This window comes from Nycticebus coucang, chromosome 5 (genome assembly GCF_027406575.1).
Source record: "Nycticebus coucang isolate mNycCou1 chromosome 5, mNycCou1.pri, whole genome shotgun sequence".
Classification (NCBI taxonomy): domain Eukaryota; kingdom Metazoa; phylum Chordata; class Mammalia; order Primates; family Lorisidae; genus Nycticebus; species Nycticebus coucang.
In genome coordinates, this window is record NC_069784.1 from 51,168,876 (window position 1) to 51,181,386 (window position 12,511).

The 12,511-nt window shown below is 43.0% G+C and overlaps 1 protein-coding gene across 2 annotated transcripts in view; it reads left to right on the forward strand.

Moving 5' to 3' along the window:
* Nucleotides 1-12,511, forward strand: part of NOTCH2 (notch receptor 2) — a 155,013-nt gene that overhangs the window by 100,241 nt on the left and 42,261 nt on the right. For both annotated transcript variants that reach the window (XM_053590948.1, XM_053590949.1), the window contains exons 6-11: nucleotides 4,640-4,873; nucleotides 6,265-6,420; nucleotides 7,145-7,333; nucleotides 8,223-8,336; nucleotides 9,133-9,246; nucleotides 11,232-11,465. In XM_053590948.1, coding sequence (XP_053446923.1) covers nucleotides 4,640-4,873; nucleotides 6,265-6,420; nucleotides 7,145-7,333; nucleotides 8,223-8,336; nucleotides 9,133-9,246; nucleotides 11,232-11,465 — 1,041 coding nt within the window. The remainder of the gene's footprint in view (nucleotides 1-4,639; nucleotides 4,874-6,264; nucleotides 6,421-7,144; nucleotides 7,334-8,222; nucleotides 8,337-9,132; nucleotides 9,247-11,231; nucleotides 11,466-12,511) is intronic.

Sequence of the window (12,511 nt, forward strand, 5' to 3'; positions counted from 1 at the left end):
ACTTCTGTATGTTGACCAATTTGTTACAGCCTCTTAAGTCAACCTACAGGGGTTCTACTCAATTTTCTTTCTTTTTTGCCTGTAGAAAATGGAAAAAGGACCTAACTGGGCCTTAGTACTGATAATAAAGGGCAGTAGCTTACAGTATCTGCAGGTGGAAATTACTAAGAGGTTAATTATTTCCCCTGAAAACTTGCCTAACTGAGGTTTGTGCAACATATTGGGAGTTCACCAGCAAAGTGTGTGTGTTGACAGAAGTGTTGTTACATGCTGAGACTTGTTTCAGTTGAAGATTTAGGAGCATGGTTGGGCATGGAAAGAACGCAGCTCTCCCTTTTCACCAATGGCTTTTATTTGCTAGGTAGCTCATAACTTAACGTTCTCTCCCCTAACCTTATTAACAGAAAATTGTTTGCTTTGAGTTCCTCCTGCATTCTGCCATCCAACTCATTTTTAGATAGATCATCGATCATGTCATCTTCACTCCCCGCTTTGCTTGTTGTAGTGAACTTAGAATTCATATTTAAATTTAAAACCTCTGATATCCTTCTGTCTTTCCTTCTCGTAATATGCCAGCCACAGAATCCACTCCTGTCATTTTGATATCTTCAAGACCCTACATCTCTCAGTAAGCCTTCTCCTTCTAGGCCAGGCTGGTGTTTGTTGCCATGGAGTAGTGCAGAAAAGCCTAATAACTTTAGACAGTAAATCTAGTGCTTCCTAGGGGTGTCCAGCCTGCGGTCCACAGTGCACATGCGTATTGTTTGAGGACTGGCTTATCCGTGGTGCTGGATCTCACAAAAAGTATGCATGAACTTTTTTGCTTTGTTTTGTTTTTTGCTCATTGGCTGTCATTAGTGTTTGTGTATTTAATGTGTGGCCCACTGTGTGGCAGAAAAGAAAAAAGATTGGATACTTTAGGCACTGATACCAAGAGCTTTTCCTACCCCAATATCTAGTGACCTTTTTGGATTTATTCCTTTCTTTAGTGAGTGTCCCTTCACTATTTTTTGCATTATGTCTTCCCAGGATACCATAAGCTCCTGGGACCAGGGGCCTAGTCTGTAGATCCTATTGATCAAGTCCAGGGCTAGATGCTCAATTTTGCTGTGTGTAGTTGGAGAGAGTTAGAATGGCAGTGCTCTCATTTACCACCTTTTTAAACTTGGGAGCTTATTTACTTTCTGAGTCTTGGGTTTCTTATTTTCAGGCTTGTGCTGGGGAGGTGGTGACCTGCAGGACGTTTAGTGTCTCAGCAATTGGGAGTTTGGAACAAGCCATTGTAGTCATGGCCATCCTGGTTACCATTTTCCTCATACTGAACTCTAGAACTGGCTGATAAAATTATATAATAAGCCGAAAAAAACTTCTGGCCAAAATGAAACTGGGATAGAATGCCATTCTAAAAAAATGGGCCTGGACCTTAGGGATGGGTGATTCATCCTGTAGAAAGTTATTTATAAGCTAGTGTGCTCTCAGATCTCTTGATTCCATGTGTCTGACAAACACTGTCTAACAGATACACGGTTCTAAGGTGTTCAGGGAAGGCATTTCGTCTTCAAAAGTCATTCTCCATTTCACCATCCAAAAAATGGTGCAAGTTTGCGACCACAAGGTTTTTTTTACTAGTAAGCAGCTGTTTGAGCCCTCTGTTCCTCTTCCATCTGCTGCACTTTTCCATGCCTTCCTGCCCTTGCCCTAGGGAAAAGCAAGGCCTGCAGAGATGGTTTGATATGGTTCACACCTCACATCTTCCTTAGGAATTTTGGAGTCAGGAAACCCAGCTCTCTTATATTCTTCACACAGGCAAGTTGTTTTTACCTGAGTCTGTTTCCTTAGCTACAAATGAGATCATTTTTGTGACCACCCCAACCACAATGGCTGCTTCATCGTAAGCAATCAGTGTCTGCTGCTTCCCTTTTCTAGAATTCATTGCATGCATTGTTTGATTTGCCCAGTCTGTCTTAATACATTATTTCAGTGCCTGAGTATTATAATGCATAAGAAACATAGGGCTGGGCATAGTTGCTCACTCCTGTTTTTCCAGCACTTTGGGAGCTCACCGATGCAGGAGGATCCCTTCAGTCAAAGGGCTCAAGACTAGCCTGGGCAATACAGGGAGACCCCATCTCTAGGACCTCTGACCCAAAAAAGAAATAGCTGGGCTTTGTGGTGCATTCCTACTATAGTCTCAGCTACTTAGGAGGCTGAGTCATAAGGACCGCTTCAGCACAGGAGTTTGAGGTTGTAGAGAGCTGTGATGGTGCTAGTGCAGTCCAGTCTGGGGGACAGAGCAGGATCTCATTTCTTAAAAAGAAAAAGAAATACATACAAAATATTTTTAGACACCCATGACTTACATTTCTCGGAATCATCACAGATCCTTAATACATCTAAATTGATTGATGAGCAGCATTGATATCATAGACAAGACTCAGTGATTTTCCAAGTTACACCAGCTCTTCTACTTCTTGGTCATGTTTTCATTTCTCAATCCTGCCTGCATCCCAGTGACACAGCTGTCATTACTTTGAGCATTGTAAGGGAGCGACATTTTCTTTAATAAATGGCATCATTGGCCCTGGTCGAGAGGATTGCCACCGAGTACCCCTCCCTCCCTCATGAACACCCTGATGGCTCACCCCTTCCCTCCCTCTCTCACTCACTGCCGTAGTCATCCACTCATTCCTTCCTTCTCTTATTAACTCACTTTCTCACTCACTCAGTTTGTGTTGGTTGATGCTTTGGATTGCATTCCTCATCTCAAATTAGGTCACCCTTTTCCAACAGACATCTCTCAGAATGGGTATGCCACTGAATGAATTCAGGAGGAGTTGGGTTTCAGGAACAACTGGAACCAAGAACTTGAATGCCTCCATGATTTTATCTCCTGATTCACTCTTATCACTTTCTTTGCAGAACAGCCTCCTAGCCCTAGTCCAATAATTTGGGAAGGAAATACAGTGATGTAGCTTGGATCAGATTCTGGCCTTGGACCAGTCAGCTCTGTCTGATCATGTAAAGACATGGTGGTTCCTTCAGGAATTGTATGGATGGAGTGAGGAGAGAAACGTGGAAAGGGGATGCTGAGTACAAAGCTCCAGAGACTTCCACATACCTGTTCTGCCATCATAGGTAGCGGGTTTTTTGCTTGAAATATTAAATACATACATATATATATATCCCTAAACGCAGGCTCCTTGCAGCCATGTCTTTGAAGATGAAGGTGCCAACAAATAATTGCAGTGAAGTGATGCTAGTTTTGTAGTAATGGAGGTACATGTTAGATAGGAGTAAAGAGGAGGTGGTCTTTTGCTTAGGACAGACACAACCAGCCCCTGCCAGTGCTGATGGCTGCACAGCTGAGCATAGTGTAAGCCTTCAACAAATACATGAGCCAGTTGAACTGTTAGATATTCTGGGGACTAGGGAGAGCCTTGGAATTTTCTAAGTACAAACATTTTCATTAAGAGGCCTCTTTATCGGATTGCCTTTTAAAAATTATTTGTTGCCAGTGTAACCTGGCTTATTGTACCCTCAATGAATCCCCAACAATAAAAAAAAAAAAATTAAAAAAAAAAATTATTTGTTGCGTTTCATTTACAAAGCAGAAATGAAGGACACCTTGACCTTTGTTAAGTGTCACCAACTTGTCATGTTTTAGAGAATTCGTATGATCTAAATGTTAATTCCCTTTGATAGCTTTCTGAACTGGTTTAAAAGACCCCATGCAGGGCCAATTCATTTATTTATTTTATAGTTCTTGTGGCCTGGCACCTAACTGCTTTTGTTGATCACACATTTCTCGGTTGTAAGTTGGAGACTTCATCTTGTTCTTTGTGAAGGGCAGTGGCCTCCCTCAGAGCTGTAGGGTCTCATGGTCAGCGTCCTTCTCTGAGCTCTTTATCACACAGAGCATGATTTTTCCATCTCTTTTTACATTGAGTGGGCTCTTTGTGTTTTATTGTACAAATCTGCTTTCTTTAAGCACAGGGCCTCAAGCTGAGATCAGTGTGCCGCAGTCTCACTCTGGGCCTTGCCTTTCTTGTCCACACCTCCCCGGGGCTTTTCCTCATCCTTTATCTCTTCTCTCTATCCTTGCTTACACTAACTTTGTTAAAAATTATACTTTTTCGTTTGAGATAATTGTAGTTTCATAGGAGTTAATTTAGAGAGAAACCGTGGACCCTTTTCCAAGTGTTTTCCAGGGGTGACATCTTACAGCACAGTGTCATAAGCAGGACATTGACATTGCACAGTCCAGACAGTTGCCCTTAACATTTTGATGTGTACGTTCCTTCTTATTTTTTCTTTAGCCCCTTCATAGATTCCTCTCTCCTTGTTCTTTTTATTTGTGTCTTCATTGCCTCAGGGATTTAACTGAGTCAAGGGGTCCTACAGATCTCACCTTCTCTTTGATGGCTTGTCAGAGTTTCTAGGGGCAGTAACTTCTGAGCAAAGAGTTCTTCCTGAAATGACCTACCCTGAAAATCATTGGAAGGCTCCAGGGCCTTAATAAATTCGTGTTTGTGTCTGGTCTACTGTGAGCTCTTAAAGGTGAATCGTGTACAGGGACTGATATGGTACTAATCTTTTGAGACTCAAGGGCCATAATCAAAGGTCCTTTTCTCCCCAAAAGGACAGTTCTGCACAGAGGATGTGGATGAGTGCCTGCTGCAACCCAATGCCTGTCAGAATGGGGGGACCTGTACCAACCGCAATGGAGGCTACGGCTGTGTGTGTGTGAACGGCTGGAGCGGAGAGGACTGCAGCGAGAACATCGACGACTGTGCCTTCGCCTCCTGCACTCCCGGCTCCACCTGCATTGACCGTGTGGCCTCCTTCTCTTGCATGTGCCCAGAGGGGAAGGCAGGTAAGACCAGCAGGACAGAGCTGAAGAACAGGGGAGGGACAGGACTTCTGCCTTTTTTGTCATCCCGATAGCTGTGTTTTATGAATTACCATCTGCAGGAACATACCACTCAGGACTGTTCTTCTGGAAGTGTAATCTACTGGCCATAGTGCTATGGAGTTAGTCTTCCTCCTTACAACTGTATCTCTCCTCTCAACTCTATGTATTTTAGTTTTGCATTCCAAAAAAGGAAAGTTAGTAACCATGACTTGGGAGCATCTGCTGAAGTCCTTAAGATCTTAAGCTGAAAACCACCTATGGTATTATGACTAATAAATGGATTCACAGACTTTATTTGAAGAAGAAATAATATATTTACTCAAAAGGAGTTGGCAAAAAGAAGCATTGAAGTGCCTTTCACTTCTCAGTGTCTGACGCATACCAATGGCAGTTGGTTTTGCATGTTGACTTGTCTGTCCAGCTTAACCAGATATATGAAAACTGCTTTGGGGGGGTCACTTCCTGATCTCCCCCCTTTGGCATATGACAGTTTAAGGAAAGATTTTTACGGTCTGTAAAGTTAACATTGCTCAAGCCTGTCAATTTAACAGTTGCTAGTTCTAAGAGTAGGAGAGCACTGTAGGGAGGAATGAAATGGAAGAATAGTTTAGCTGAAAGAACTTCTATCCAGCAGTTTTGAAATGTCCTTATACCCTGCCTTTTCAAAAACCCCACCTCCAGCTTTGTGGAAGAAGCCTTAGTTACCTGTTTTTAAGTTAATTGCAGACTGGAAAATCCAGTTCCCATGTGAACTACACAAAACAGGAAGCCTAGTAAATATCTTTAGAGACCTAGGGGCACCTGAATCAGGAATGTTGCTGCTATTAAAAAACGCTGCCCCAGTAGAGACTAATGACATTCGGTTGCTTTTTTCTTCTAAGGCAAGTGAAATGTTGGTGGCCCCATGATCATAAGGTAACAGAATTTTGGGGAAGTAGGATGCCAGACAAAATACAGGATGTGTAGCCTATTTGAGACATACTTATACTTTAAAAGTTAATCTGAAATTCAAATCAACTGGGCTGATTTTATTTATTTGCTAAATTTGGCGCACTTTTAGTGTCTAACTTCATTTTCATGTCTTCCTCTTCTTATTTTCTGGGCTGTAGATGTCTCTGCCCTGGAGGAGAGGTCTAGCTGAGGGCTCAGTTATCAGAACCCTGGGGTGGTCTGGAGTAGCTAGTTGCTTTGCTGATGGCTACAGCATGTCCCTCAGGTAGGATCAGGCAAAGGGGAAGCTGCCTCATCTCCATGTTGGATTGTGAAGGTTTTCCCTCCTTGGTGAAAGAGAAAGCTCTTCCCCAAGTGAGGGACGTTTTCTCTTAGCTCTCCTCTGCCCCACCCTGTGACAGGTCTCCTGTGCCATCTGGATGATGCATGCATCAGCAATCCTTGCCACAAGGGGGCACTGTGTGACACCAACCCCCTGAATGGGCAGTATATTTGCACTTGCCCTCAAGGATACAAAGGGGCTGACTGCACGGAAGATGTAGATGAGTGTGCCATGGGTGAGTACACCGAGGCTTTGCTTAGCAAGTGTTGCAACTGAGCATATTTTACTCTTCGAAGTGTGTCACACCAAACCTCAGGTTTCTCCTATTCCATGCTTAGTGTTTATAACTAACCCTTTCAGTGTCACGGTAGTGTGTACTCCATTCCAGGACTGAAGTATATGAGATGTCTATACTTGACTCTTAGTAGAAGCCCTACCTCCGGGACAGTTTGAGGAGAAACTGAAATAGCAAAAATGTACAAGAGTTGAGATTAGTGTTATTTCTTTTTTGAAAGTTTAGGAAGAAAATAGAAAATTGATAGTGAGATCGTTAAAGACCTGGCTCTGATGTTATAAACATCAGACCCTCTTTTTTTTTTTTAAGACAAAGTCAAGCTCTGTTGCTCTGAGTAGACTACAGTGGTGTTGTCATAGCTCTCGGCAACCTCAAACTCCTGGGCTCAAGTAGTCCCTCTGCCTCAGGCTTCTAGTAGCTGGGATTGCCCATGTTTGCCATGGTGCCAGCTAATTTTTGTGATTTTAGTAGAGATGGGGTCTCGATCTTGCTCAGGCTGGTCTTGAACTCTTGAGTTCAAACAATCCCCCCTCTCCAGCCTCCCAGAGTGTTAGGACTACAGGTATGAGCCACTGTGTCTGGCCAGGTCCCCTTTTATAATCCACATTTGTGGAAACTTTTTCAAAGTGCTTTGATCCCAGTAATCGGTGTTTTTGTCTTGCAGCCAATAGCAACCCTTGTGAGCATGCAGGGAAATGTGTGAATACGGATGGTGCCTTCCACTGTGAGTGTCTGAAGGGTTATGCAGGGCCTCGTTGTGAGATGGACATCAATGAGTGCCATTCAGACCCCTGCCAGAATGATGCCACCTGCCTCGATAAGATTGGAGGCTTCACATGTCTGTGCATGCCAGGTATATGGGCCCAGTAGAGAGGGGGATTGCACTGTACTTCTCTTAGCAGAACAGTCGGTGTACAATACTAATTCTGTAGTTCTGTTAACAGTTAGTTCCTCATGCTGACTAGGGGTATAGGAAGTCAGCATTCTCAGGCAAACCCCTTACTTAAAGACTGAGGCAGTGCTAAAATCCTTAAAGCTGTGTAGACCAACTTAAATAAGCCTGTTATGTCAAAATTCAGGTACATGTAATAGAAAATTTCAGAAATAATTTACTATGAGAATCCTTTATATAGTGAGCTTTTCTGATCTCCTGGTCTATTATAATACCCCATCATTCCATTTATAGAAATACATTTTACCTGCAGTTATATAGAAACTTGCCATTTATCGAAAATGAAGCACATGTTTAGTTCTATTCTAGAGCTTTTCTGCAGAGACCATGTCTTGAAACTTCAGAGGATGCAGCCATATCCAGTTTCAGATGGCAGCTTACCTTGGCTACTCTGCCTAATTAAGGATGCTGGCTGCTCTAGCCTGGAAGGGCCTCCTGACCTTGACCAGCACCCTGAGAGCAGCCATGGTTCCAACTTACTGGTCTTTGGGAACATAGAATGGGGACACTTTGGGCCGGGCACAGTCCTTAAATCGTGGATTGGTCACAGAAAGTGTGGAACAGTGTTTGTTTACATGACAAGGTCTTCCCAGTGTCTTTATGGATGTCTCGTAGTCTTCCACAGTCCTGCTAATGCTCAGAGGAACTTGCTCCCATCAGGGTAGGAGCCCCTTTCTCTTTGCAGAAGTGTTTATGCTCGTATGGAGCCATCTTTGCAAATTTGTGCTTTTCTTGGCTGGACTATGCCTTTCTCTTCTTCTAAGCCACTTGTGCGGTCCATTTCATTCAGGTTTCAAAGGTGTGCATTGTGAATTGGAGATAAATGAATGTCAGAGCAACCCTTGTGTGAACAATGGGCAGTGTGTGGATAAAGTCAATCGCTTCCAGTGTCTGTGTCCACCTGGTAAGTCCCACCCCCTGCCTCTGTTTTCTCTTAAAGTATAAAGACAGCTGACCACAGAGAAGGGAGGAGGGATAGAGTGTGTGTGGGCTGTACATGAGGAGATCATTACAACGAGTACTTGGTGATAGGAGTGTGTGGGTACAGAAGTGGGAATTTGTTTTAGCTAGTATATCTTCCAAATCCTCTGTGGCCAGAAGTCCAAGTCTATTCTTGAATGGCCCATGACCTCTCTGTCTGTGTATATATTTCAAAATACTCATACTTCACAAAAGTCTTAGTTGTAGGCTATTCAGGATTTTATTTTTTCCCATGGGTCATATTCTTGAAGGCACTCTGTGAGATTATTATTTTTAGACATTTCACCCCATGAGTTCAGAAATAGACAACACATGTCAATTTTTTCCAAGATTTTCTGTCTTTCCTCTTTTTTCCCTAAGCTATGGTTGAATATATGCCAAACTGTCTGCCATAGATTAGGGCCTCTCCCATTGTTCTTCAGAGAAGAAGATTCCTGTTGCCTGTGAAGCTACAGTTACTTGTTTGAGAGCTTTGCCTATAACATTTCTGTCCTACTTGGTTTATTTAGAGGTGAAATCTGTACTGTGATGTGGATACATTCCACAAGTGCCCTGAACTTTACCCATTTGATCCAGTAACCTTTTGGGGTCTATGCTTGCTGGCCCATTGGTGTAATCCCTGCCAGTTGCCTAACCCACCCCTCCTTAGACATCATTCTCATAGTGAAGGAAGACACAGGATAATCTATTGACTTGTGTCATCATTGTGCCTTTTTAAGGTTTTACTGGGCCAGTTTGCCAGATTGATATTGATGACTGTTCCAGTACTCCGTGCCTAAATGGAGCAAAGTGTATCGATCACCCGAATGGCTATGAATGCCAGTGTGCCACAGGTAAGAAGATTCTTTCCACTTTCATCCCTTTGTAGCTCCATTTGAATAAAATAGGCTAATAGTCCTTGTCCTCTGCAAGCTGCTTTACTGGGCCAGTGCACTACCAGGATCTACTCTGTATTTAGAGAGAGCTTCTTCCAAAAGATTTTTTTTTTTGGAGATGGAGTCTCAGTTACTTTGGAGAAGAGTGCTATGGTATCATAGCTCACAACAACCTCAAACTCTTGGGCTCAAGTGATCTTCTTGTCTTAGCCTCCCTAGTAGCTGGGACTACATACAGTGCCCGCCACCACACCTGGCTAGTTTTTCTATATGTAGAGATAGGGTCTTGCTTTGCTCATGTTGGTCTTGAACTCCTGAGTTCAGGAGATCCACCCGTCTCGCCCTCCATAGTGGTAGGATTACAGGTGTGAGCCCAACAAATTTTTTGATGCTGTCACTGTCTCCTACAACACCTGCCTCTTTCTCCACCACAACAGTGGTCTGGCTGGATATTTCCATTTGGTGTCCACATCTTTCTAGGACAGATTTTGGCAGCAGTGATTTCCAGCTGGCTTGATTTACTCCTTCAGGAAAGGGAAGAATTCCAGTTAAAAGCTATTTTTCATTGGAGTTTCTCAGCAGGAGGCCTGTCTCTGTATTTCTTGAGCCAAATAACAAAAAAAAAAAAAAAGCCCAGAAATCTAAAGGCTGAATGTGAACAGGAGCAGAGATTTTTTGCACAAAGGGCACCTAACAGTGTTGAGAATCCTGTGTGGAGATGACGAGAGCTCCAGTACGCACGTACCAACGGGAGGTGTTGGGAGCTTCTTTGCTAACTTCTGCTGCGTGAGTCAAAAGGGTCTGCTCACACGTGTTCCACAGTGGGGGTCTGCACTTGTACTTCTCACTTGGGAGTGGTTTCAGTCAGCCAGATATTCTGTTACATATTTGCTTCTACACAGACCAATATCGCAGAGGGGCTAGAATATATTAGAAGAAGTGGACTTCTTTACTGTCTGACTCCTTGACAGAGAAGTTATCGTATTATTCAAGATACTATTATGTTTTAGAGAATGGATTATTAAAGGATTGTAGGCATTATGTGTGTGATTTCTTTCCAATCACAGAAAAGCAAATTTTGTCAATAAAAATCAGTACAGAGAGTTAATACTACATATGTCTAATATTAGACCTACTAAGTTAGGAAGACCTGTGTAACTTTCTTCATTTTTTTACAAATAGTTGTTTCTTCTTGGAGAAGTTCCAGGTTTTGTCTACACCTGGCCAGGTTGTTTTTATGGAGGATAAGCTTCACTAGAGAACGATTAAAAACCTTAAACTCACATTTAAAAGGGAAGAGAGGACTAATGGTTCCTTTTAGGGAGAGGTTTGATGTCAGTCTGTTTAAACCTGGAAAACAAGAACTCTAGTTTCTTTTACTTTTAAATGCTCATAATTACTTCATTTTATTCAATACATATTAAAACTAGTATATATGTTGGGTGGTGCCTGTGGCTCAACGGGTAGGGCGCCGGTCCCATATGCCGGAGGTGGCGGGTTCAAGCCCAGCCCCGGCCAAAAAAAAAAAAAAAAAACTAGTATATATGCATAGTACACTGGGAGGGATTGAGAGAAATAAAAATATTATCTGCCTCACCAAGGTAAGAAATTATTTAGCTATATGTTGGGTTTGGGAGGAAAAAGAATACAGAGATAAATACATAAAGGAAAAATGTTTTGTGCTATAACAAGCTGAAGCCAAATAAATGAAGATGCAGTTGAAGCATTTCTGCAACGAAACTCTTAATCAGTCACAAAGGTCTAAAATTTGATTTGGAAATCTGTGTCGTAAGCATAACTCTCCATGATGCTTCCTAAATCAGTGAGCATAAGTCAATTTCTACTGCTTAAGACCAGCAGCATTAGCTGGCCACGTGGGATGTGCAGAGTGAATGGAGGTGGCTGCTTTGTCTTTGAGACTCACTGGAAAATACCTCCTAAAGGTTTCACTGGTGTGCTGTGTGAGGAGAATATCAACAACTGTGACCCTGATCCTTGCCACCATGGCCAGTGCCAGGATGGTATTGATTCCTACACCTGCATCTGCAATCCTGGGTACATAGGTGCCATCTGCAGTGACCAGATTGATGAATGCCATAGCAGCCCTTGCTTGAATGATGGGCGCTGCATCGACCTGGTGAATGGCTACCAGTGCAACTGCCAGCCGGGCACATCAGGTAAGTCCACCCTGCCTGTGTGTGGTGTGAGTTGTCACTGTTTCTCACAAACAATTTATATAGATGTCTCAGACTGTTGGCACATGCTCAGATACATAAAGAATAGTCCTGATTCTGAGAAGTACAGCCAAAGCCACACACCCAGACATCTCACAGGCAGATGGCACTAGACAGTGGAGAATTTGGAAAGCTGATAATTTTGTGTGAAAGTATATTGGGGGCACACCACTCCAAAAATGGAAATTATTATTTAAAATAGAAAATCCTCTCACCTTAGTGGCTTAATTTCATTTTGTTTTTTCTTTAACCTCCCTCCCCCGCCCCACTTCACCCAGATTGATGAAGTCTCTGCCTCCCTCCCTCTTTCCCTCTCCCTCCCTCCCTCCTTCGTCTCTTTCTTCTTTACTTCCCTCTTCCCTCGTTTACAATCCAGTGTTCTTAATGTGACACTTTTCTTCTGCCCTTTTCGCTGGTGGGGCCTTAGGCATCTTGGGAGATTCTCAGGGGCAGGAGATACTTTGCAGCACATCAGAGAAGTTATAAAGTGGAGCTGCCATTTCCCACCCTCAGGGTTCAGTGCTGTCCCCTGACCCTGGTTGAATGACTGCTTGTCAGTTGTGAGAGCATCTGCTCCTTGTTGAGGGCGAGTTATGTTCTCAGGGTGCAGCATCTCACAGGTTTCACTGGATTCTGTTTTACTTATTAGATGAATGGTTATGGTCACAACTGTGGTTAATGGACAGAGAAGTACTATGCTCAGATCAAAGGAAAATACATTAGTGGAAGATTAACCAATGTGCGCCTTTGTTCGAAAGGAACCTGCCAATATAAGGGAGTGATTTATTGAGAACTCATTCTGGACTGGAGGAAAATGACCTACATAGTGGGCAGAGGGTGAAGAAGTAGTTAGGTGCCCTCATTTTATTTTGTTATTTCCAAATCCATCTCTTCAGACTTGTCAAAGGCCCTGGTCTCTATCCAGGACCTCGTACATGCCAAGTTTGAAAACAAAGTCCTTTTTGAATTGCTCAAGCATACGAAAAACA